The sequence below is a fragment of the Neomonachus schauinslandi genome, chromosome 5 (assembly GCF_002201575.2).
Source record: "Neomonachus schauinslandi chromosome 5, ASM220157v2, whole genome shotgun sequence".
Lineage (NCBI taxonomy): Eukaryota > Metazoa > Chordata > Mammalia > Carnivora > Phocidae > Neomonachus > Neomonachus schauinslandi.
In genome coordinates, this window is record NC_058407.1 from 154,792,662 (window position 1) to 154,819,417 (window position 26,756).

Below are 26,756 nucleotides of genomic sequence, written 5' to 3' on the forward strand. Positions count from 1 at the left end.
ATGGCTCCTGGAGAGAAGATCAAAGCCAAAATCAAAAAGAATCTGCCTGTGAGGGGGCCCCAGGCGCCTACGATCAAAGAGCTGATGCGGTGGTACTGCCTGAACACCAACACCCATGGCTGTCGCCGAATCGTGGTGTCCCGCGGCCGCCTGCGGCGCCTGCTCTGGATTCTGTTCACGCTCACCGCCGTGGCCCTTATCTTCTGGCAGTGTGCGCTCCTCGTGGCCTCCTTCTACACCGTCTCTGTCTCCATCAAAGTCCACTTCCAGAAGCTGGATTTTCCTGCTGTCACCATCTGCAACATCAACCCTTACAAGTAAGAGGCAGGAGCAGGGCTACGGGGTGGGGTCTGCACCCCCTCCTGAGGCCGCAGCCCCTCTCCAAGGTACCACACGCCACCCCGCATACACGCTTTTTAGAAATCAGAATTTGTTGCCAACCTTGGTAAACTCCCTCTCCCAGGTTCTAAATCTATACCAAGTTTTCTGTCTAACAGCTGCTCCTGAGAATGGACTAGCTCAGGATGTGCAGGAAGGGAAGGCAGCAGGGGTCAGTTTCACTTGGAGGTTGGGCCTGGAAGGGACTAAACCCGCCCCCCAGCCCAGGCACCTGCGTGCGCACACATGCACACACACACGCACACACACACACGGACACACACAGTCCAGCTCAGCCATTTCCCCGGAGCCCTGTAAGCTTACACCTTACTCTCCCCAAAATGTGAGCTGGAAGCTGACTCAGAAGTGACACCCAGGTGACTTCCGGAAGCATCTCAGCTGCCCCAAACCCTCATCTGAGTGAACCCAGCCCTACTAATTGAGATCACCGGGCTCTGGGCAGGATCAACCCTTGGTCCTGCCCTATTGTCTGCCAAGGGGCCTGTTCTAAATGGGTCACTGGAGTCCTGCTCAGGATTATTGAAAACTGATCTGTGAGGCAGGTCAGAATCTGGCAGAATTTGTCTGAACAGGTGTGGGTGTGGAGAGAAGGGAGGAGCAGGGGAGGAAGGGTATCAAAGGAAACCAACTGGTCAAAATCAAAATCAGGTCTAAGACTTATTCTCCCCCTCAGAGTCTTTTTGTCCCTCCCTCCCTCTCTTCCATCCATCCATAATCAGACAAGTTGTGCTAGAGTCTGGGGCATAGAACTGAATAACCCAACAGTCTTTGTCCTAGTGGAGCTGAGTTGTGGTGGAGGAGTGAAATATTAACAAATATAATTCCACTAATAAAATTAATAGTGAATGTTTTCACACACACACACAAGATAAACTCATGGAATGTCTGCAATAATCCCATTTCACAGATGAGAAAACTGAGACACAAAAAGGCTAAAGTAACTGGTCCAAGGTCACAAATCCAGAACCAGGATGGGTAGCTAGACCCCAGGTAGTTTGGCTCTGGAGTTTATACACTCAGTCACCATGCTGTGTTGCTAGTCACAGAGCAAGGGGTAGAGAGAGAAGAGAGGCGGGCAGTTAGGAGACCAGGACTACTTGTATAATGAAAATTTGAAGATGGTGTTGTGCTTCATTCCGTCCTGTATCATTCTTCTGTGTTCTTGGGGCTTGTCAAGGTGACAGTTCTACCTCACCCCTACCCAGCACTGACTCAAGGGGAATCCATGAACAGGAACAAGTGAGCTTGGTGGAGATGGACACTGTCCCCTGGACAGAATTCTAGTTAGCAGGTATTGTCTGCACTGTAATTGTCCTCACCATGGCTGGTTTATGGGAGGCACCTGATAGTCACCACTCCAGAAATGCTGGTTGGGGCAAACTCACCAACACACCCTGAGAGCAAGCAGATGGTAGTGGCAGAAATGAAGGCATGAGAAGTCATGCAAGGGTCACACGGGAGCCTGTCATCGTTTACTAAGCCCATAGTCACTTTGGATGGGGCAAATCGTAAAAGGCTTGGTCTCCTTGGCCAAGGAGGCAGGCGAGAAGTGGGCCCAGGGCTGACACACATTGATGGAGAGCAGAGGGCAGAAGCACCAGTGCTCTGTCAGAGGAGCTTCCCCTTTCCCTGACTCCTCCTTCCCACCTTGGCAGGTACAGTGTGGTGCGGGACCTTCTAGCTGACTTGGAACAGGAGACCAGAGTGGCCTTAAAGACCCTGTATGGCTTTCCAGAGAATACATCTCGAAAACGCCGAGAGGCAGAGTCCTGGAATTCGGCTTGGGAGGGCACACGGCCTAAATTCCTCAAACTGGTCCCACTGATGGCTTTCGGTCAGGATGAGACCGGTGAGGCCAAGGACTTCCTCACAGGGCGGAAGCGGAAATTCAATGGGCGCATCATTCACAAGGCGTCGGATGCAACGCATGTCCACCTGTCCAAGGAGGTGGTGGGATTCCAACTGGTGAGATGCACGTCCTCACAGCTGGGGGGCATGGGATGGGCTGGAGATGGTGGGTCCAGGAAGGTTTCTCCTTTGCCACCGTCTCTATGGTCCTGCCCAAAGAAATACACCCAGTTCAGGGTGAATTTTCTGCAAGCAACTAAAACTGACTCAGGCAATATTGAGCAGGAAAAAAAAAAAAAATGTCTTAGAAAGGGACCAGTAGCTCAGGGAGGTCACTCAAAGGACAGAAATTAGGCAAGATCCAGGGATCTAGGTGGCAAGAAATGGTGGAAAGTCATTTCACATATAGCTGCTGGATTAAACTTCAAGTAAACTATTTTCATGCTTTTTGCTAATCCATCCATAAGGACGATTCAAATTCCATCTTGGGACTATCTGATTGGCCAAGTTTGGGTCATCTAATGGCTAACAGAGGGTGAGGCATAATGGTGGACAGCCTCATCAGACTGTATACAACAGGGGAAAGTACATTCTATCAAAGCAAAATTAGGGTGCAGACCCCTGAAGGAATAAAACAGATAATAAAGAGCAGAAATACCCACTGTTCCCTGCAGTACTTGCCTTTGTGAGGTGCCTGACTTTTCATCTCTCCTTCTTGGTCCCATCTGAGGGGCTCTGAAGAAGCAGCCATTTACCAAAATCAAATTCCATTAGTGTCCTGGGCAAAGTCAATCAATCACCCTATCTCTCCATGCCGCAGACCCCTCTGTAGGATGAGACACCTGGTGGGATGAGATCACCTCTTCTATACCTTATACCTGGCTTGCCAACTGTGAGACCTCAGAGCACCAGTTACAAATCCTGAAAAAACGGCCCTTTCTCCTAATCACTGAAACTTTTCAAAGTTTTCCTGGGTATTTTCGTGAGATACGCACTCCGTAATCCTTGAGAGCAAAATCAATCCTTCAATGTCTGTCCGTTTGAGAGTTTCCAAACTCTGTGTGATGAGAACATCTGAAACATACTACAGTCTCCCTATAAGGCTTTCATTATTATATATTTAAATGCTGGTCCTCCCAACTACTCTCTGAGGTTGGGAAGGATGGCATTTTAGCCGACATTTGGTAGGTGAAATAATGGAGCCATAACGCCTTGCCCAAGATCCTGCAGAGAAATCATCTTGGAGTCTGGGCAAGCATCCAGATTTCTAGACTGCTGACCCAATAGGAAATAGCTAGAGGTGTGTGGGAAGTCAGTAGCAATAATCAACCATAGCCTGGATATCTGGAGATGCTAAAGAAACTGGTTTTTCTTCTGATCTGATAAGCAGTCGCAGGGAGTCGTGACAGTGAGACTCTGTCCTCCTCTCAGCCCCATCTTGGTCCTTGAGGCTGATCTCTCTCAGCCCCTGGAAGTAAGAGGAAGCCCATCCTTGCTTCTGGGTGTCCCTCCTGTTCCCCCTGAGCGTCTAATCTAGAGTCCCAGTTCCTTATCCTCACCGTCCTTTGGAAGGCCAGTGCTAAGTGCCAGTGGCTTCAGCCTACTGTCTCCTCTTATCCACAGTGTTCAAATGACACGTCCCACTGCGCCCTCTACACCTTCAGCTCGGGGGTCAATGCCATCCAGGAGTGGTACACGCTGCACTACATGAACATCATGGCACAGGTCCCTCTGGAGAAGAAAATCAACATGAGCTACTCTGCCGAGGAGCTGCTGGTTACCTGCCTCTTTGATGGGGTGTCCTGCGATGCCAGGTCAGGAGAGGAGTCTGCTCCCTTAGCTCTGAGCCCCTTGCCTGCACCTACAGCTCAGCTTGGGAGGGCTTGGGAGCAAAAGATGCTCTTCTCTGATGCTGCCCTTGGGAAAACAGCTTACATGGGAGCTAGGCTCTAGAGTCAGTGAGGAAGATCGAGATGGCACAGAGTCAAAATATCCTTGAACTCATTAAGTTACTCATAAAAACAGAGTGGTTGATGGTATATGTATAACCTTGGGTGCTACCATCAGACACACCAATGATTAAGAACCGCTGACCTAGCACAGAGGAAGAAACAAAGGAAAGAAGGGAAGGTGGGAAAGAGAGAGGAAGAAGGGTCTGTGTACAGATGGGTGAGGTCTCAGACCTTTCTGCCTTTAAGTTAACACTCAGACCCCTGGTGGTGACTGAGCAGTGATGGGACATTTTAGAGTGTTCCTGCCTATCCAAAAAGCTTACTTCATTCTATTTAAACACTAACCCTTTCTATATGTAAGTAGATATATTGGTCCTTATGAAGCTGAGTGATTGGAATCGTGTCCACTTGAGGGTTGGGTTCTAAAGCCAGTGTAAGGACACATGTGTTGTGGTTCCTTCTCTGGAGATCATTTCCTGGTATTGGAATGGAAAAAAATGTCAAGTGTTGGCTGAGAAATTCACAAGCAGAGGAATCTGGGGGCAGACGTATGGCACAAAGAGTGCCACATCAGGATGGAGACGAAGATGGGAGGATTAAGGGGGGGAACAAAGCAGAGAATAGCCCTACATCAATGTGTGTATCCGCCTGGGTGAGGGGCTTTGTTTATGGCTTATCAGACTGAAGGTGGAGAAAGTAAGTCATGTCTATTATCCATTGTCCAGAAAAGAGAGTTGGCCCCATAAGCATGGCCCATCCAGCCTTCAGCTCAGATGCACAAGGGGAGTTCCCACCAAAGCTCCTTCTGACCCGTATTCTTCCTCATAGAAACTTCACGCTTTTCCACCATCCAATGTATGGGAATTGCTACACGTTCAACAACAGAGAGAACGAGACTATCCTCAGCACGTCCATGGGGGGCAGCGAATATGGTAAGGAAATCCGCACCAACACTCAGCACCCTGGCAGCAGGACAGTTGGGGTGCCCGAGCCTTCCAGAAAGGCGGGCTCTCTCCATCTAGCCAGAAACCAGGGACACCACGTCCCCTCTTGCTGCAGTGTCTCCGTCAGCATCTATGCGGGCTCCTTCTTTTTCGGTGTCTGTTCTCCTTTCTGACATCTCCTCTTTACTTTTGAGAGACAGAAAGAGATCACATCACCGGAGTTTCTTTTCCTGGAAAACCACTCTGGTTTGAGCTTGTAGCTGGAATGAGTAATGCAGGGCAGGCAGCTTTCAGACGGCCTTGAACCCAGATACGCGGATCGGGAGATTAAGGAGGCAAACATACCTTTATCTTGGTTAAGATAACGCATTCTGGAGCCAAAACCCAGCTCTGCCACTCACCACGTGACCCCATGCAAGTTACTGCACTTCATCTACAAAGTGGGACTCATAATAATACGTGCGCTCTAAGGTTGTCAAGAGGACTTAATGTATGTATAGTGCTTTGAGTAAGTCCCGGCACACACTGGATTAGTCTGCTCAGGCTGCATAACAAAATAGCCTGAGAAACAGACATTTATGTTCTCTCAGTTCTGGAGGCAAGGGCCCCAGGGTCAAGATGCTGGTGAATTTGGTTTCTGGTGGGACCTCTCTTCCTGCCTTGCAGGTGGCTGCCTTCCTGCTCTGTCCTCACCTGGCCTTTCCTCTGTGGCAGGCAGAGAGAAAGAGAGAGAGCGAGAAAGAGAGCGCTGGTATCTCCTCCTATCCTCATTAGGACATCAGTCCTATGGGATTGGGGCTTGCCTTATGACTTCATTTAACCTTAATTACCGCCCTAAAGGCCCTACCTCCAATACTGTAACATTATGGGGTAGGATTTCAACATATGAATTTAGAGGGAGGGCAACACAATTTGGTCCTCAACACACATGAAACACATAATCAATGCTGGTTGTGGTTGTCATTCCTCCTGTGAGTAGCATTAGCACTCCCGTCACCAGCACCAGTAATACCATTACGACCTCCCACCCTGGCACGACCACTGCTCTGCCACGGTGACTTTTGTAGGGCAGCCGGCAACAGACGGGCCTGGCTTACCCACAAGAGGAATTTGTGCAAAGTCCTAAGCAAATGGAACACAATTTGATATACAGGTATGCTCCCACAGGGAAAGGCAAGGTCTTGTCGTAGAGGAAAACAGCATGTGGGGGCCAAGCCTTTGCCCCTGTGTGGTCTGTATTCTTACCAAGTCTGCAAGAAACCGTAACTCAGGACATGTACTTTGGTGGGAAGAAGTAGTCTGGGAGCTGGGAGCTAAGAGTTGCAGAGTCCTGGCTCTGCTACCGATGCGCTGTGTGACCTTGAGCAAATCACTTGCCTGCTCTGGGCTTCAGTTCCTTTATTTGCAAATGGAAGAAGTCAGAATGAACTCTCAAAGTTTTCTTTCTTCTTTTCTTTCTTTCTTTCTTTTTTTAAGATTTTGTTTATTCATTTGAGGGAGAGAGAGAGAGAGCACAAGAAAGGGGAGCGGCAGAGGGAGAGGGAGAAGCAGACTCCCTGCTGAGCAGGGAGCCCGACACGGGACTCGATCCCAGGACCCTGAGATCATAACCTGCACCGAAGGCAGATGCTTAACCGACCGAGCCACCCAGGCGACCCTGAACTCTCAGAGTTTTCTTCTTTCAATCCATATAGGCCCTGCTCATTTGCTCAGCCATCCACCAAACATTTATTGAGTACCTGCTGTATGCCAGGTCCTCTTCCAGGCGTCAGAGACACTGCAGTGAACAGATGCTGTCTCCGCTCCCATGGAGCTTGAATTGCAGTGGGGAGAGAGAGATGACAAATGAGTGAACAAACACACAGACGTTTTCTGCTTATAAATCCTAATGAGGGGGACGCCCGGGTGGCTCAGTTGGTTGGGCAACTGCCTTCGGCTCGGGTCATGATCCCGGAGTCCTGGGATCGAGTCCCACGTCGGGCTGCCAGCTCGGCGGGAAGCCTGCTTCTCCCTCTGACCCTCTCCCCTCTCATGCTGTTTCTCTCTCTCTTGCTCTTTAATAAATAAATAAATAAATAATCTTTAAAAAAAATCCAATGAGGGCTACGAGTAAAATCAAGTAGTGAAAGGGAAGGGGGTGCTGGGGCCAGGATGGGGGTTTTATTTCAAATAAGGAGGCACCTGTGACAAGAGTTAGTTAGGGGTGAGAAGATCCACAGAAGAGCATCCGGGGCACTAATAAGTACAAAAACCCTGAGAAGGAAATGAATTTGATGTGCTCTAGAAACAGAAAGAAGTCCAGTGTGCCCAGAGCTTCTTGAGAGAGCGGGGAGGGCACGAGGAGGGAAACGGAGGCAGGGCTGCATCCCTGTAGGTGTGACAGCCACAGTCAGGTTTACGGATTTTATTCCATGGAATTCCCACCAAAGGGTTTCGGGCAAGGGAGTGACCTGATCTGATTTCCAATTTTATTTTTTAAAAAATTTTTAAAAGATTTATTTATTTGTCTGAGAGAGAGAGGCAGAGAGGCAGAGGGAGAGGGAGAGTCTTAGGCAGATTCCACGCTGAGCACAGAGCCCGACGCAGGTCTCTATCTCCTGACCCGGGCCGAAACCAAGAGTCAGATGCTCAACCGACTGTGCCACCCAGGTGCCCCTGATTTCCAATTTTCAAAGGTCCCTCTGGCTGGTGGGTGCAGAATATCCTGCAAGAGTAGGAGCTGGAGTATGGAGAGAAGTTAGACCAGTGGTCAGAAACCCCATTAGTGCTTTTCTATAAGGGTTTAAGCTCTATAAGAGTTTAAGCAGCCATAGCACTGCATGTCCCTTTGGACACTCTGCAGAATGCCCCCTCTCAAAGGACCACGTGGAAATGCACATCTTGGGCGGGGTAGCAGTTCCTTTATAGCTCAGCAGAACTGTGGCGGTAACGCTGTTTTGGGGGACACAGCAGTGAGCAAGTCGGGCACCATCCCTCCACCCCCTCTTCTCCATGAAGCTTCCAGTCTAGCCCTGTCCATCTTTTCCTTTTTGGAAATGCCTGCATCTTGGTTTGGAGCCTCCCAAAGCAGCGGGAGAGGTAGGCTATTAAACAGGGAATGTTTAATGAGCCTTTGACCACAGTAGCCTTTTATCCTCCTAGGGCTGCAGGTCATCTTGTACCTAAACGAAGAGGAGTACAACCCCTTCCTGGTGTCCTCTAGCGGGGCCAAGGTGATTGTCCATCGGCAGGATGAATACCCCTTCATTGAGGACGTGGGAACAGAGATCGAGCCTGCCATGGCCACCTCCATAGGGATGCACCTGGTAAGAGAATGTGCTGATTTCTGTAGGGGTGGCAAGGAAAACAGATCTTTTTTTCCAAGAATAACCAATAAGGCGTGGCTTTTGGAAAAGTGTATGGGTTTCAAAAGGAAGCATAGTCCTGGATTTGCTAGTAGTTCCCGCAATGGTCACTCCAGCAGTTCTACTAAAGGCTGTCTTTGTATCTTCTGTATGGATGAATGAGGACACAGGACGCCATTTTGGGAAAGAACTGAAGGAACCTTGCTTGTCGCAAAGACAGACACGAGCATTTATGGAACCTGTGCTGGGAGCAAAGCCTCAAACACTAACTATATTTGTCACTAATATAAATAGAGCAGATTAACACCTTTCTTTCTGGGTCACCTAAACGTCTATGAGGCATGTAAACCACTCCTTAATCGCTAATGGGAAGTCACTGGGCCATCGGAGCCCTATTTAGCCAATCATACTTCATCAATTTCACCTCATTCATCAAGAACCTCCTTCTCCCTCAACTCTTTGACTTTCTCTGACCTCACTGGGTGCTAAAAACACTCATACCTGTCAACAGAAGCACATCTGGGCTACAGACTCCAATCCCTGAGTCTACTATGCCCGATAGGAGCAGAAGGGCAAGGCGAGGGCCGTGCCCCAGACACTCCACTACTTATGCAATCTTCTTGTTTGCAGGACTGAGGTCTTTTTATGCCAGTAACTCTCCACCTTTTGTCTTCATTCCTTGCAAATCTGTCCTATAGAGCAGTGGTTTCTAAATCTGACTGATCATCTGACTCAGATCCACTGAATCAGAATCTCTTGAGAGATGAGCCCAAGATCTGTGTTTTTACCAAACTCTGATGATTATTCCAAGAGGCAGAAAACCCAGGAACCTCAGCTTTAGAAAGTTGAGTAGTTCAACATGAGAGGAGAAGCAAAGTGTGTCTTCCTAAGCAAAAGTAAAGCTAGAATGACAAAAGCTTTAGCACAGCCTTAAATGATGGCTTCATATTGGGTTATAAAGTGATATAGTGAGCACTGGGGCTTGTATATCCATCCATTATTTATCCATTCAACAAGTATTTTCTGAGCATCTTTATGTGCTGGACAGTGGGACCATATCAGAGTGTAAGACACTGTCGCTGTCCTGTTGGAGCTCAGACTCTGGCAGAGAAGATCAATTACAAACAAAAAATTGCACAAATGATTAATTATAATCATCATCAGCACTACCAAGGAGAAATGCAGGATGCACAAGAACCTATCAGGGGGATGGCTGACCTAGGGCTTTTTTTTAATGGGGGAAAATGGGGAGTTCAAAGGGTGCTTTCCTAAGAAAGCAATATTTAAGTTGAGACAGCCGAGATGATGAACTGAGTACACGGTGACATTCCAGAGGAAATCTGTGGCTTCCGTGTCCCCATCAAATGGACAACCCTGGACAAGAGAAACAATTAGGATGGTTGCCTGGAACCTGGGTGCTCTCGGAAAGCACGTTCCAGTGTGGGAAGTTTGTTTCAACATGAGAAGTGTTGTGTACCAACTTGGACTGTGCGAATACAGATTGCTCCTCCCCCCACAAATAATCCTGAGCCCCAAGCTATGAGACTGTGGCTTGGAAAGACTTTAGGGTACCACTTAAGGATCTGGGTCATTGATTCTTCTATTCACCAGGATTGCAAAACTCCCAAATCGGAATGGTGAACATTTTCACCCAACATTGCCCATGCAGTTTTATCTGCACCCAGAATGAGGACTTGGGATTTGCAGTATATCCTATCCTTTAAGAAATTTTTGTTACCTATCCTTTTGCCCTCTCTTTCCCTTCCACCTTTCACAGTGTCTGCAGGCTTAGGGGACAGGATCAAGAGCTTGCAGAAGTGCAAGAACTAAGGAATTCTGCCCTCTGATTTCCTTCTCTGAGCTTAGAAGTACCCACCACTTTGTTAAGCAAATGGTTTCTTTAACAATGGTGGGTTTTGTGCTATACCTCATTTGAGATGTAGAAAACCAAAGTGACAGAGCTCGGTCCGTCAGCTCTCTTTCTGATTTATGAGCATTTGGAACAACAAAAAGTAATCTTGGGGATTATTAAGAGGTCAGCATGAGGTTACTAAGAAGCAGTCCAAACAAACTATACTTCCTTCCTTTCTTATTTATTTTTTATTTATTTACTTATTTTTCTCAATAGGCATGTTAAGCTGGTAGACACAGTCAGTTAAATTTTTTCCTTCATTCAGTGAGGGACTGTGTGTCCAAAGCACTGGAAATTCAGAGATGAATACAACAAAACACCTATCTTTAAAGATCTTATCTGTAAGACTGCACAGCTTTGTGAAATAGTTCCCAGCTCCGTGGGAACAGAGATATTCAGTCTTGTTACCAGGTTCAGTTCTTAGAACATAGTAGATGCTCAGTAAATAATGCTGGGTGGATAGATGGATGTACGGATGGATATACAGATGGTGGGGAGCCCAGACTGTTGGTGAGCAGATGGATGTACAGATGGTTGGGAGCAGCTGAAGCTGAAGGCTTCCTAGCTGATAGATTCTTGAAGGACAAGTGTCAGGCAAATAGTTTCCGGAAGGGCTAGTCCAAATAAAGGGCAAAGCAATTACAAAGGGGTCACAGGAAGGATTTTAAGCTGAGTGGTGAAACTTCTTGAGAAATCTCTTTGGTTGAAGTATAGTCAAGATAAAGTAATTAAGATAAAGTAATCAAGATACTGGAGGCAGCAAATTGACAGTAATTCCAGAAAGAAAAGATGAGGCCCTTAGCTGAGGCAATGGCTGTAGGGATGAGCATAAGTGAATGGATTTGAGAGATACTACAGCATGGAAGCAACAGGGCTTGACAACCAAGGTCAGTGAGGAAAGACCTCACTAAAAGGGAAGTTAGATTGATATTTAGATTTTGGCTTGGGCAGTGGGGTGGATGGAGGTGCCAGGCTCAGAATTAGGGAATGCAATAGGAGGGATAAGTTTGTGGGGGAAGATGATCACTTCGGTTTGGGACATAACCCAAGTTGTTGTGCCTTTGGGAAATCAAGGTGAGAATGTCCAGAAATGCTATGAACCTGGAGCTCAGGAGAAAAACGGAGGTGGGGGTTGGGGTAGGCATCTAGCATAATTCTAGACTTGGAAATAAATGGCATCACCCAAGACCTGAGACAGAATGCAAATGTGTAAGGGCTGAGCAGAAAGAAAATGGAGAAATAGAGGCAGAGAATGAGGAGCAGAAGCCAGAAAGAATTGGTGTCAGATAAATCAAAGAAGAGAGTTTCAAGGAAGGTGTGAACCAAAGTGCCAAATGCTGCTGAGAGGTCAGTCAAGAGAAAGGGCAAAAGGTGTTCTCTGGGTTTGGAAACCAAGAGATCACCGGTGTTTTTTGCCAGACCAGTTTTCAGTGGAAGAAGTGGAACAGAAACCAAAGTACAATCAGCTGGATCATGAATGGGAGATGAGGAAGTGGGCAAGGGAGAAAACTCACCCAGGGTGGTGTGGGGCCATGTCTTGGAGAGAGGGGAGACTTCACTGTCATTGCAAACCCTACTGTGCATTTTTATCTTAAAACACATGCATACCTCTTTTCACAAGCATGTGCATAACAGGGACTAAGGACCCAGAGTTGCACTTTGGTTGTGTAATCTCAATGTCTCAGTTACCTCATCTGTGAAATGGGTATGATAATAAAAATGTGACTTTATAGGCTAATGAGAATTCAATGAGTTGATTCATGTGAAGCACTTGGAACAGTGCTTCATATGTAGTAAGTGTTCCAAAAATATTGGCTGTTACTGTACTTTTTATTTTTAAGAAAAGAGATGTGAAGGAAAGGAAAAATACGTTTGAAGCTAAAAGAGAGTTTAGGAAGGTTCTTCTTATCCTTGGTGACACTTTCCTCCTTTATGAGACATTGATCTCTTCCATATATATAGAAAAAGTACTAGTTATTTGCCATATGCGTTGTAAATATCTTTCCCAGTTTGTGCATTCCTTTCAGTTTTCTTTATGCTACTGTTTCACATGCAAACATTTCAAATGTTTACATAGTCAAAATCTTTGTTTTCTTCTTTAGTCATTATGCTTATTGAGGATTTTCCTTCCTTGAGATCAGATACTGAGCTGAGCTACCTTCCAGTTATTTTATTATTTCACTTAATACTTTAACTCACTAGAATGTTTTTTCTTCAGGATGTGAAGTAGAGATAGAATTCACTGCTTCCTCCAAAGAGTCAACAGTAGTCCTAACTTCATATATTGTGTAATTATTTTTTTCTCCATTGATTAAAAGTATAAACTTTGCCATATACAAATAAATTCTATAATTTATTACAATATAAAAACAGAACAAAAGCAAAAAGAGAGTTAAACCACCCATAATTCCATCTAGGGCATCATGCTGCTGCCTGAGCTTTTCCCTGGCATAGTTCATACCTTTAAAGAGGTGAGTTGGAGGGGCGCCTGGATGGCTCAGTCAGTTAAGCTCAGTTAAGCTTGGGACATGATCTCAGGGTCCTGGGACTGACCCTGCATCAGGCTCCCTGCTGAGCGGGGCCTCTGCTCGGCCCTCTGCCACCACCCCCCCTCATTCTCTCTTTCTCTCTCTCAAATAAATAAATGAAATCTAAGAAGCTGAGGATTCCTGTGCAAATGTTGGCCTCCCTCAGGATTCTAAGAAGGAAGCAGAGAAGATCTGGTTTGATAAAAATGGGCCTTGTTGCCCAGGCATATACTCACATAGACTTAATCACACCTACATATACTCATGCATGCACACACATACACACATCTCACACCCACACATATGCACCAACACGAATGCGTGCTCACACATATATACAAAACTTGCATCCATTCACATACATATGTACCCATTCTCATTTTTGTATCCCTAGGGGTCAGGGACAGATCAGCAGTTCTGAAAAACTGATGGTGGAGGGGAGAGAGAAAGGGAGGGAGGGAGGGAGGGAGGGAGAGAAAAAGAGCGAGCCAGAGAGGGAGCACTACAGTGCCCACCCCATCTGCCCTACCTCTCCACCTCCCAATCCCACCCTACCCAAATTGCTTTAGGAAGCAACCTGAATAACCCAGGGGCTCTGAGTTCAGTAAGCATTGTTATAGAGGACTGGGCCATTGAGGCTCAAAAGCATAAAAGTCAAAAGATGATTTCTGGAAGTGGCCCATGGGCTGGTCCTCCAAGTAGAAGGAGCTCCAGCCACCTTTGCCAGCTGCACACGGCTTATCCAAGTAGACAAACCCTGTCACCTAGATGCCAGGGTCTTGTACTCCCTGCCCCCCACCCCCACCCCAGGCAGGTAAAGCCTGTAGCTGCCACACGCTGGGCTCTGCGGACAGCTCAGCAGTACTCAGGGGCTTGAAGGAACATCTGCCCAGGGAGCCTGCAGCTTAGGGGAAGCTTAGAGGGTGGCACTGAGTTGAAGTGCCCTCCAGGGAAGCCACGCTCAGCATCTTTGTACCCCAGTACCCAGCCAGCCCTGGCATGTTCTAGAGACTCTAAATCTGTTAGCCACCCAGCTATTGGAGGAATGAAGTCAGTCTGTTTATTTTGTACTGACACAGAAAGATGCTCACTCTTTATTGTTAGTGAGAAGGGGAGATTTCAGGGCAAAGGGAATGTGTGAGTTCATATTTGCCTGTCCGCTTGTCTGTCTGTCTGTCTATCTGTATGTCTGATATCGGATCTGCTCCTCTCCCAGGAAAGAGAGGAGACCACATGGTTACTTTCCCCTTTGCTTCTGTTGCTTAAATGTTTTAAAATGGGTACTGGCAATTGCCCTTGAGGTCCCTGCAGTTAATTGAGGGCCACTAATGGACAGCAGATGGATTACAATACAAACAGAAGGAGATTACAGCTACTTGAGATGTCTACATTTTCCACCTAGGTCAAACTCCTTGATTCCACCCTCTGTTATCTTTCTATCTGGCCACTCTTCAGTGGAAAAAAAGATTTTCTTCCCTCCCACAAATCTGCCATCAATTTCCCCTTTTCTCCCACTCTCAGAAAAACAAAAAAACAGACAAAACAAAAACAAAAACAAAACAAAACAAAACAAAAAAACAAGGAACCTGGCTATAAGCTGGTCACAATTTATATTCAATTATCATTGCCTCCTGGGAGACATTATTCTTTTTTTTTTTTAATTGGCTTGTCTGGATTGTTTATTTACAGTGACAAATATTAAACTAGAGCCAAACTTAGTAAACCACAATAAAACATTATTTCATAAGGTCTTTGAACTGTGAGTTACGATTCTCTCACCTCCTCTGATCAGGGTATCATTCTACTCCATGGGGCATTCCTTGGCCCTCTCTAAGAAAGTCAATTTTTCCAAGTCAACTTCTGGGACCAGAAGACAAGAGGGTAGGAAATGGGTCCTTCCCTGGGAGGAGAATCCCACGAAGCACACAGCCACTGCTCGTCTTTTTTCCCCCTCCTGTGCCCTCCCAGTGGATTCTCCAATGGCTTACTACCATTTTGAAATCCAAATCCAAATCCAGATTTCTCAGCATGGCATAGGAGGCTGCCATGATTTGGCCTTGACCTCCCCCTCTGGCTTCATCTTTCTCGTGCTGCCTTCCAGCCACCCTGGTCCTACCCGACGTCAGCCTTTGCTGCGGCTTCTGCCCTATTCCTTCCCTCCGCTTCTTAGCAAATCCACCTCTTGCCATTCTTTGTGGAGCCAACATGTCCCTTTCTCAAAGGCATCCTCCTCAATCACTCTTGGAAAGACTGCACCCCTCCCCCCAAGTCCTCCAGTCCCTCTTCCCAGTTTCACTGATCACTAGCCATAATTATCCAAAATTATCTCATGCATCTATTTGCCTTTTGGCTGTCTGTCTACCCCACTGGAAAGTAAGCTCCACAAGAGCAGGGAGCTTGTCTCTATTGATCATTGTTGAGTCCACTGTGCCTAGAATAGCACCAGGCACCTAGTAGGTGCTTGAGAAATATTTGTTAAACGAAGGACTAAATGCTCAGCTCCCAGGGGTGCCCCCGTCTGGGTCCTGGGGCCGGGTAGGGCTGAATACGTGCTGCTGTGATTACAGACGGAGTCCTTCAAGCTGAGCGAACCCTACAGCCAGTGTACGGAGGACGGGAGCGATGTGCCAATCAGCAATATCTACAAGGCGGCATATTCCCTCCAGGTATGGGCGGGAGGGGGCACTCAGCCCTGGGTTGTGGCCTGGACACAGGAGACAGTTATCTATAGGATGGGGTGTGTCTGCGACCAGGAACTCTGCTGATAATTCCTGGGGTTCATCCAAAGACCTCAAGAACAAACAATGCCAGTTGGTTCCAGTCCTCTTCAATCCGTCTGTAACCAGAGCTGAATTGATTGATTGAGGTTTGCATGGAACACAATGTACAGCCGAGACAGGCCTGCTTCCTAAATAGGTCTTGGCAAGTGAGGGACAGGAGAGAAGCAGTCTGGGAGAGGCGTTGGCCAAGGGGTTGGGAGCCTGGCTTCTGGGCCCCCTCATGGCCCGCGCTCGATGATGTCCTCGGGCAAGTGATGACATCCCCAGCAGTCACAGGGGGTGGTGGGATTGGATCAGGGCCTGCTAACTGGCAGCCCCCAGGCCCCTTCCAGGCTGCACACCTAGTTTTTTTCTGGCCTGGATGGTGTTTAAAAGTCACGGAATTTCATAAGAAAACCCAGATTTCCAGCTTCTCTTGAAAAACAAGATCTGGCAACATCGGGCCCACAGCCCTGCGGTGTAAACAGTGGGTGGAGTTGCCCCGTTCAAGGAGCACATGTTGTCCTTTCCCATAGTCCCCACCAGCCCCTAGTGTATCACCTCTATCACTGGCCCCTGAAAGCATTTGAGTTTGCAACTCTTGAGTGCGATCATCCGTTATGCCTTCTCTTACATTCTGGGAGTCTGCAGTTCCCCTCCTCCTGGGATGCTCAGAGTTAATGAGAATCATCCCAGTAGAATAAAAAAGATCAGGTGTTCCTACGCACTGAGTCCTCTAGCTTACATCGGAGCTGAGCTGAGAGGTGGTAGGGACGCTAAGTGAAGAGAGACAGTCAAAAAATGTCTACTTATAATAGAAATACAATCAAACTGACTTCAAGACCAAAAGGAAAGGTCAGCTCATTGGAAAGATACTCCTGGATAAAATTTAGTGAGAGGCTACCATGGACAAACACCTTGCATATAGCAATTCATTTCCTGCTCACAACAACCTCGTGAAGTAGGTACTGTTATACTTATTTCAATGGTGAAGAAACCAGAGAAGTTAAGGAACTTGCCTGAGGTCACACAGCTGGGGTGTGGCAAACCTGGGATTTGAACTGGAGTAACCTGCCTTCAGAGCCCTTGCCATGAGCTTGTATGCTATAAGCTTTGTGGCTATGGTGGTAGCTTATGATCTCCCAGGATCCCAGGACTGGACCTGAGAACAGAAAAGTGAGGGCCTATGTTTCTCTCTGTTTCTTGGCATCTGCTCCGATGTCCCCCACTGCCCAGGGTCAGCACTCAAGTCATTGAGAAAGGACCGCCCCAGGTCCATCCCCATCTCAGCCTGTTCTCCACCTCTCAGTTAATCTGAATTCTCAATCACTTTTCTACCTGGGTCCCTTTGGCACCAGGGCCAACCCTGGCCCAGTCCACTGGGGCACATTTATGCAGTCCGCCAAGGCTGTGGGAAGCCGGCCCCCTGGATGCGGGTTGTGTAGGGAGGGAGCTCTCTGGAGTCCACGTTCAAGGAGGTTAAGGGAACCCCTGGGTTTCGTCTTTCAGATCTGCCTTCACTCGTGCTTCCAGACGAAGATGGTGGAGAAATGTGGGTGTGCCCAGTATAACCAGCCTCTACCTCCAGCAGCCAACTACTGTAACTACCAGCAGCACCCCAACTGGAGTAAGTGAGACCCACCCCAGGAGTGGGGTCCACCCAGCCCCGGCACCAGCCTGTGCTAGGGCCTTTTGTAGGATGGAGGTATTGATGGAGAAATAAGAGGCAGAGTTTTACTCCTGTCCTCAAGCCTGGCTTGAATTCCACTTTCTGATTAAGGACCAAATGCTGAACCCCAGCCTGTGCTGAGAGGTTGGCCACCTCTCACAGCTCCAGGAGGCAGGAACCACGGATGGTACCCTTTCACGGAACAGATAACTGAGGCTCAGGATGGTTGAGCAACTTGTCCAAGGTCACCCAGCCAGGGAGTAACAGAGCTAGACTCGAAGCCAGTGCTGCCGACCCCCCAGCGTATGTCCTTAACCTCCACAGTATTCTGTCTCTCAACATGACAGAGCAGCGTTTGTTTCCAGAGAATAGGAAAGGGGAGGAGAAATCATTACAAGGAGACTCTGGGGGCCCCATGGGTGACCCCCCCGAAGGGCACTGTGGCCCCGAAGCTCATACCGTCCTCTGCCTTGTCCCCCAGTGTACTGCTATTATGAGCTGCACCAGGCCTTTGTCCGGGAGGAGCTGGGCTGCCAGGCGGTGTGCCGGGAAGCCTGCAGGTGAGTGGGCCTGGCAGGACGGAACACACAGGGCTGGGCCGGGCCAGGCCTCCCGCACTCACTCTGTGCCCCTCCCCCCCTTAGCTTTAAGGAGTGGACACTGACCACCAGTCTGGCACAGTGGCCATCCGTGGTTTCCGAGGTAAGTTACCTTGCCCCCTCTTTCGGCTCATATCCTCAGCCCGGAGCCTGATGTCCCACCTGGGTCCTCTGGCTTCAGGGAGAGATGCACAGGGGAGGTCAGGTGGGGGGCAGAGGCTAAGAGGGGAGGCGCATGGGCTGGCCCTGGGCTCTCTAGACATCCCCAGGTCATTCCTTATTTCTCTGTCACAGAAATGGTTGCTGCCCATTCTCACTTGGGACCAAGGCCAGCAAATAAAGAAAAAACTGAACAAGTAAGCAGACCCCGGCCTTGTTTCCTCTTTCTCCACTGGCCCTGCCAAACCCTCTCTTGTTTGTTCACTCATTCCTTTATTCAACAAATATTGATCAAGCTTGTGTCCGGAGCCAGGCCCTGCGCTAGGCCTGGGGCTCTCAAATGTTTTGACCGTAACCCACAGTATGAAAGTGATTTTCCATTGAATATATAAATGAGGTAAAAGTCTCATGGAACAGCACTTCCTTATGATGTACAAAGCACTCAGGCTGATCTTCAGATGCTGTAAGCTGGTATAGCCAAACCAACTGTTCATATCCATTCCAGTGATCATGGCACCGTTCGGAATGATCAGTGCCCGTATCAGTTGACAAAGAGTTTGAACATCTCTGTGGCTTCGATGTGATATTTCCTATCCTGTTTTGCTTTGTCAAAGGTAGTGGTCATGGCCTAGGAAACTGATGTCGTGGCTTCCTGATGTATCTTGACCTAGTTGGAAAAATACTCCTCTGAGCCATGCAGCTTCTGATCCCATTTAAATTTTCCACATCGAAATTCACTTCCAAGGGAGCTTTAGCAAAAATCAGGCAGGCCAGAGTTCAGGGAGCCCAGGGGACGGAGATGAAGGTGTGAGAGAGGGTGGGGGAATTGCCATGTGACCTCACATCTCTCTGGGCCCTTCCCACCTCCACGGGGCCCAGCACCCAGGCCAGGCTAGCCTCCCGCATTTAGTGAATATCCACTAGGGGCCAGGTGCTTGTGTGGTGTTGGGGGTACCACGATGACCAAGCAGACATGATCCCTGCCCCCAAGGGGCTTACGGTCTAGTCATAAAGATAGACTCTGACCAAGCGTTGCAAACTATTAAACCAAGCATTGCGAGTCAGTGACCCCTCGATCAAATCCAGCTCCACAAAAGTAACCCGTTACTTCTGGCTTTCCTTGAAAGATCAGAAGTTCTGGAAATAGCAAACCTCCATTCTTCATAGCACTAAAGAGCTGAGTAGCAGTTGTCCCTTTGGAATAAGCATGGGCTTTCCAGTTTGCCACAGTCCTTACAGCGGCTAACAACATGGGTTGTGAAGCCAGATTCATCCAGGTCTGAATACTGGATCTGCCAATTACGAGCATTGCGTTCTTGGGCAAGTGACTTAACCAACCCGGGTCTTGGTTTCCTCATCTGTAAAATGGGGACAATGAAAACATAGCTAGCTAGGGTTGTTGTGAGCATCAAACAAGTGAATTTACAGAAGCGCTTAACAGTGGGTGGCAACACAGAAAGTGTCCCGTAAATGCTGGCTGTTATTATGGTCATTGTCATTTCCTTACACCCAGCCTACCTCGCTCGTGTACATTACTTGCATGTCTCCTGTACATATTTGAGATTGCAATCAAACAATCGCAATGTCAAGGTTTAATGAAGAACAGGGTGCTAGGGGAGTATAGCTGCGTGGACTGACTTAGTCTGGAGGGTAGGAAATGGTTTTGGAGGGAATGATTGGCCTGAACAACCAGGCCCAGGTTGCGGATATGCTCTAGGGTACAGAAGGAGTCTCAGGGGCCAGGTTCTAGGATCCCCGGGGAGCTCAGGGCCTGGGCCATGCTGGGGGCTGGGCAGGAGGAGACAGTCACGCTGAAGGGTTGGTCGTCTGGTAGAATGCAAAGGCGCCCGACTCACCTTGGCCCTGACTGTTGGAATTTCTACAGGACAGACTTGGCCAAACTCTTGATATTCTACAAAGACCTGAACCAGAGATCCATCGTGGAGAGCCCTGCCAACAGCGTGAGTAGCTTCCTTCGGGTACCTGTCTGGGGTCTGCAAATGTGCCCATTGGCCCAGCCTCCGGGGCAGAGTCAGATGCCGGCGATTCAGTCTGAGCTGGTAGGGCTGCCATGGGCCATTCAGGCCTGAGATCAGCGTAGGCAGAGGAAGAGGGGACTGGAAGCCCTCCAAACCCATTCAGGGCCAGCACTTGCCAGGGGCTCCCTTGGGAATCGGAGGTCCCTGCATGAGACCAACTTGGGAGGAGGGGCCCTCTTCACGGTGTGGCTTGACTTCCCTTGCAGATCGAGATGCTTCTGTCCAACTTCGGTGGCCAGCTGGGCCTGTGGATGAGCTGCTCTGTTGTCTGTGTCATTGAGATCATTGAGGTCTTCTTCATCGACTCCTTCTCTATCATTGCCCGCCACCAGTGGCAGAAGGCCAAGGAGTGGTGGGCCCGGAGGCACGCTCCCGCCGGCCCTCAGGGTCGGGACAACCCAGGCCTTGATGTAGACGATGAGCTGCCCACTTTCACCTCCGCGTTGCGCCTGCCTCCAGCCCCAGGGACCCAGGTGCCTGGCACACCGCCTCCCAGATATAATACCTTACGTTTGGAGAGGGCCTTTTCCGACCAGCTCACAGACACCCAGGTACCAGCTGAGTCCTGAGGCAGGGAGGTGAAGGGAGATACAGCTGGGACCCCCAGCCCCGGTCTGAGAACTTAGACCCTGTCACCCTGTCTCCTGCACATGGAGGGGACCCTTGGCACTCCCCTCTGGGATTTTCAGAGACATTGAGGACAAGTCTGCTTTGACCAACAACATGGGGCCTGGGTGTGTGCAGGGGACCCATTGACCCCTGCCTAGCCACCCTCACAGCCGTCCAGGGTGACAAAGAGCCGGCCGCCCATCTGTTCCAGAGAGAGATAGGGGTCGAGGAAATGGTGCCTGGCCAGCCAAAGGCCGGAAGGGAAGCCCGACAGAGCTTTCATCAGATCTTGAGAGAGAAAGACTCCTCCAAAGCCCCAAGCTGGGAGTTTCACCCACTCCTCCAGTCTGGGCTGGGGCCCAAGGATATGACCTGAAGTATCAAGGGCAGATAACCACTGCCTAGTGCCAAAGCCAGGAAGAAGCACCAGCCTCGGAGCTGAGGCTGTGAAGAAACTGTTCTTAGTTTTTGACATTGGGGCAAGGTCTCTCCTCTGTGCCCTCAGGCAGGGAGCTGGCCCGAGGTCCTTGGAATGTGTGTGGGGGTAGAGTGCAGTGGGGGGAGGTCTGGGGATGTGACAGGAGGTCCTCACTCTGGGAGCAGGGGTGGGTCCGTGTTCTGGGCAGCTAAGCCAGTGCCCTGGGCCCCTTATCCAAGCAAAGAAAGGTCTGCAAAAGGGCCTTGCTGGACACCCCAGCAAGTGGTGGCCCAAGGCACAAAGGATCATCTGATAACTCACCTCAGCCTCTCTTCCTCCCAGGCAGCCACCCCCACCCACGGCCTGCCCCTCCCCAGCAAGCCAACCACTGCAGACGACCGTTTCTGTACTCACACTTTCCAACACAATACCTAACATGTATTAAGCACACAGTAGGCGTTCAATGTGAGCTCACCAACAGTGTGCTGGGTGCTGTTCTAAGCACTTACAGAGACGAGCGTTGGGGACAGCGAACTGCAACCCATGGGCCAGATCCTGTTTTTGCTCATGACCTAGGAATGTTTTGTATTTCACTTTTCTCAATGGTTAAAAAGATCAGAAGAAGACTCTTTTGTGACTCATGGAAATTATACAAGATTCCATTTTCAGTGTCCATAAATAAAGTTTTATTGGCACACAGCCATGCCCGTTCATTTACATACTCTCTGCACCTGCGTTTGCGCTACAATGGCCACCATCCCTGTAGTTGCAACAGAGACCCTAGGTTCGCAAAGCCTAACATATGTATTCTCTGGCCCTTTATGGAGAAAAATCTTCCAATCCCTGGATTAAGCAGGTTTGATTATCCCATCGTACAGATGAAGAAACAGGCACAGACAGGCTAAGTTGCTCACCCCAGCTGCCACGGCTAGGAAGTTGCAGAACTGGGATGGGAACCCAGGCAGTCTGACCCCAGAGCCTGTGCACTCTAATTCCATCACTTGGCATCCAAGCAGTGTCTGTGCCTTTTGAGGGTGAGGCTCAGGTCAGTCCAGGGGGGAGGAGGGGAAGCTTGGCATCTGGAGATACGGAAGAGGGATGCCCTTCATCCTTGGGTGCAGAGAGGCCTGCATTTCAGGCCTGCTTCCAGCACAGGGATGCTTGCTAGTGGAGGCAGGAGTCGTGGCCAAAGAACAGGGGCTGTGGGCCCCTCTCCGGACCCAGGGACACCTGGTCTAACCTGACTCCAGGCCAGTGGCTGCAACAGCCATCTCTGCCCCTGCAGTGGCTCCACTGGACCTCACTGGGTGGGGCGCTGTGAGCACGCCCGGCAGCCAGCAGGGAGGAGGTCACCGTGACCGTGACCGCAGGCTGGCTGCGGCGCCCCTGAGGAGTGGGCTCAGAAGCCAGGGCCAATGCAGGAGAGCATCAGGTTACAGAGGGTGCGAGCCTGGCTCCTGTCCTTACTGGGCTGGGGTGGCAGCAGCCATCGCGGACAGGAAGTTGTGTCGCCTGCCCAGGCATGGCCAAGAGGAGCTTCCTCACCCTCCTCGGCACCCCTTGGCAGGAGGGGTGGGGGCTGTGTCCTCCGATTCATGGAACTGACCGGCCTCAGCATGATGTCATGGGCAGGAACACTTCCGGTGAGGCTGGCATTGCTGCTGGCTTTGTCAAAGGTGAGGCCAGGGGTGCCTCGGTGGCTCAGTCGTTAAGTGTCTGCCTTTGGCTCAGGTCATGATCCCGGGGTCCTGGGATCGAGCCCCACATCGGGCTCCCTGCTCAGCGGAGAGCCTGCTTCTCCCTCTCCCACTCCCCCTGCTTGTGTTCCTTATCTCTCTCTCTCTGTCAAATAAATAAATAAAATCTTAAAAAAAAAGTGAGGTCAGGGGCATCTGGAGTCAACAGCCACCCGCCCCGGGGAGCACATGCTCACAGCCTAGGGCTCCAGCCAGCTCCCTCTGGCCTGGCTCCCAACCCCAGCGCTTGCCTGCCTACAATGCCAAGTGCTGCCCTCTCTCTTTCTCCACGCGTCGTCCCAGGCCGGGCACCAATGTCATCATCTCCATCAAGCCTTCCTATACCCTCCCTTGCCCCAGGAAGTTGGAGCTCCCTCTATTCTAGAATTTTCATCCCCTGATAGAATTTTTATCCATTTGTCTGTCTCTCTCACTAAACAGTGAACACCCTGAGGGCGGAATGTCTTATCTCTTTGTCCTTAGACAGGGACAGGACTTAGTACAGGGATGGCGTTTAGGAAAAGTTTACGGAGCTAATTAAAACAGTAACAATCATAATAATGGCTAATATTTGTCGAGCACTTATTGTTTGCCAGGGATTCTGTGAAGCACTTCACACACAGCAAATAGGGAAACTGAGGCACAGAGTTCTCCTCCTGGCCCCACCACTGGTAACTAATAGGCCCAGGGCTTCCCCCAAAGCTTGTGTGCGTACCCGCCAGGCACACTATCTTTCAGAGGGAATCTTCCTCAGAGGGCAAGTCCACTTGCCCCAGAGGAAGCCCCCGCCAGTCCTCTCTGGCTTCCTTCCCGTCCAGCCTGCTCAGCCGAAGGGCCCTCTCATGCCAGGATGGACGTGAGGGTGGGGGAGAACCACCTCATTCCCAGACCCTTGCCAAGCAGCCACCGTGGCCACGAGTTCCTGACTCCAAGGGACAATGACTTCATTTGCCGATCACAGGAATATTTGTTCTCGATGGGCCACTGTTCTCAAACTGTCACCTCACCGCTCTTCTGACCTCCCTTCCTGGCCCCTGAGTTCCAGACCCAAGTATGCCACAGCCCACAGGACTGTCCCTAAGGACAGAGACACCTCACACTCAATGACCTGCACCCCAAGGGGAGAGCGGAATGAGACCCCGACCTCTTCTGGGGTTGCAAACTCAGGAGAGAGACCCGTGCTGGACAGAAGCATGTTGTCCTCGTCAAGGGTCTGGATTAGGTCACCTTTGGGGAGAAACAGATCAAAAATGGAAGCAGCTGGAGCATGAGAAGGAGCCCGGGCAAAAGATGAGATAGCACGAGCTCCCCTTCCCCAGATGCCGCTGTCTCCCAGCCCCCCTTCCTCCCAGGAGGATGTGTCCAAAGCGCCCGCTGGACCATGGCACTTCCTGCCTCTGGAGTCTCCCCTTCACCTTGGCTACACTTCTCAACCCACGGGACTTAGCCTGCGGTGCCAACTTTAGGTGGCACACATACTTAATGGCCACACCATGTGCTGTCCTCTTTCTCCGCTCATCCTCCCAGACCAGGTACAAATATCATCATCTCTGTAAAGTCTGCCCTGATCCCCTCCCTCAGCCCTGCAAACTGAAGCTCTAAGTATCCTCGACTGATGGAATAGGAAAACCATTCCATTTTCCATTGCACAGACATCAAGTCCCCATTGGGTGCTCTTGGGTCTCTCAGGCTCTCTTGTCTAACGGAGAGCTGTGTGGGAGCCTGCGGCCCTGACTGTGTTTGCACTGCCCGTGTTTCTGTTCTCTTACCTTCTACTTATTATAAGCAATACTGGTGTCTCTTTCAGTTAGTGGTTCAACAAGCGCTTATTCATTCAATAACTGTTTACAGAGCACAGCCTTAGTTTCCGATGGATACTATAACAAACTGCCACAAAGTCAGTGGCTTAAAACCACAGAATTTTGTGCCCTTATGGTTCTGGAAGCCAGAACTTTGAAAAGAGTCTTACGGGGCTATAATCAAGGTGTCAGCAGAGCTTGCGCTCCCACCAGATGCTCTAGGGAAGAACCCGTTTCCTTGCCTTTTCTGGCTTCCCAAACAGCTTTCCTTGGGCTCCTGGCCCCTTCCTCCACCTTCAAAGCTGGCGGACTAGCATCTTGCTTCAGTTGTCCCATTGACGTCTTTGGATGCACCCAAATCTCCTCTGCCTCCTTTTTATAAGGACACTTGTGATTACTTCTGGGGTGCACCCACCCACGTAACCGAGGATAATCTCCCCATCTCCAGATCCTTAACTTAATCCCATCTGCAAAGCCTCCATTCGTGCCCTAGAAGGGAACTTTCACAGATTCTAGAGATCAGGACGTGGATGTTTTGGGGACAAGCACTGATGGATGTTGGGGCTGGGGGTGCATATCTGAGTTGAGCAGACAAAACTCCCTGAGTTCATGGAACCTACACACTCCTGGGTGGAGAGTTAGACACAAAAACGATCAATAAAAGAAGTAAATAGATTACATAGCATATCAGAAAGTGAGAAATGCTATAGAAGAAAGCAAATGTGGGGCAGGATAAGGGGGGACTGGGAATTTACAGGGGGCCATTTGCAGTGTTATTAGTCAGGGGACACCTCCTTGCAAATGCATCATCTGAACAGCCTGAGGGAGAACAATGTTGCAGGCAGAGGGAAAAGGGTAATAAAAGAGTTTCCTCTTAATTAATTAATTGTTTTATTAATTATTATTTTATTTGATATGTATGTACTTATAGAATATATATTTATAAAATTTATATATTTTCTACATTTGTTTCTCTATTATTTATATTATAATTATCTTATTTAATATAATTATTAGTCAGTAAAATATCACTCAGCCTTGAAAAGAAACGAAGAACCAATATTTACTATAATATGGACAAAGCTCAAAACCATGATGCTAAGTGAAAGAAGCCAAAGACAAAAGACAACATACTGTATGCTTCCATTTCTATGAAATATGCCAAATAAGTGCCTGCACAGAGACAAAGTGGATTCATGGTTGCCAGGGTAAGGGGAAGAGGAGAAAGGGCGTGGCTGTTTCATGGGTATAGGGTCTCCTCTGAGGATGACAAAAATGTTTCAAAACTAGATAGAGGTGAACATATGAAATGCCACGGAACTATATCCTTGAAATGGGTTAACTTCATGTTATATGACTTTTTCCTCAATAAAAGAGTCAAAAAATAAATCTACTTAAAGAAAAATGGTGACGTGAACTATGAAGAAAAAAGCAAGAGGCACTGACCACAGGAGAACCAAAACTTCCAGAGGGCGGGAGTGGAGGTGGTCAGAGGTACCCAGGGCAGGTGAAAAACTGGCTGGCAATGATCTATTTCTCATCCTCAATGGCAGTGCAAACACAGCTCTTTGCTCTCCTCTTTGTTTTTTTTTTTAAAACCAAACATGGTGTTTTATGCACTTCTCTATGGTGCATGACTTTGCTCAATTTCATAAAAATCTCAGAAAAGGGAGGAAATGATGAGTGGGTAGTAAGATAGGTGTAGTGTGGACATTAACAGCATCTGAAAAGCTACATGGTGTTGCAGGAAATGCCTCGAAGAGTCCAATATCACTCTGGCTCTGTCCCTTCCCTCCTCCACCGAGGCAGCCCCAGGAGATGGCCGGCCAGGCATCCCTCAGGATGGGCACCCTGGGAAGTTCCCTGGCCATGCCCCAGTTCCCCACGTAGCTGCTGCCACCTCCCAGCCAGCTCGGGAGTCCTTTCAGCTTCTTCTCTCCCAGGGCAGAACCAGCCCAGGGTGGAGAAGGGGTCTGAATCAGCAGGATTCCTGAGACATGTGCTTTAATTGCAGGCTACAGACTGAAGGAGTCTCATTGTGC

The 26,756-nt window shown here is 49.1% G+C and overlaps 1 protein-coding gene across 2 annotated transcripts; it reads left to right on the forward strand.

The window, feature by feature from the left end:
• On the forward strand, positions 1–26,756 carry SCNN1G (sodium channel epithelial 1 subunit gamma). Of its 2 annotated transcripts, XM_044915087.1 has the most exons (13): positions 1–317; positions 2,055–2,364; positions 3,871–4,061; positions 5,028–5,131; positions 8,285–8,448; positions 15,495–15,593; positions 17,196–17,313; positions 17,837–17,915; positions 18,000–18,057; positions 18,249–18,310; positions 19,999–20,074; positions 20,359–20,703; positions 26,729–26,756. In XM_044915087.1, the coding sequence occupies exons 1-13, from the start codon at positions 1–3 to the stop codon at positions 26,738–26,740; spliced, it is 1,935 nt and encodes a 644-aa protein (XP_044771022.1). In that variant the 3' UTR covers positions 26,741–26,756. The 2 variants fall into 2 exon arrangements, with proteins under 2 accessions (XP_044771022.1, XP_021542519.1); XM_021686844.1 differs by lacking the exon at positions 26,729–26,756 and having other exon boundaries at positions 20,359–20,837.

What these genes read in the sequence shown, in the direction of transcription:
- SCNN1G (XM_021686844.1), top strand. Translation starts at nt 1, where the DNA reads ATGGCTCCTGGAGAGAAGATCAAAGCCAAAATCAAAAAGAATCTGCCT. An exon ending in TGCAACATCAACCCTTACAA is followed by an intron (nt 318 to 2,054) that starts GTAAGAGGCAGG and finishes CCACCTTGGCAG; the next exon opens with GTACAGTGTGGTGCGGGACC. An exon ending in GGCCATCCGTGGTTTCCGAG is followed by an intron (nt 18,058 to 18,248) that starts GTAAGTTACCTT and finishes TCTCTGTCACAG; the next exon opens with AAATGGTTGCTGCCCATTCT.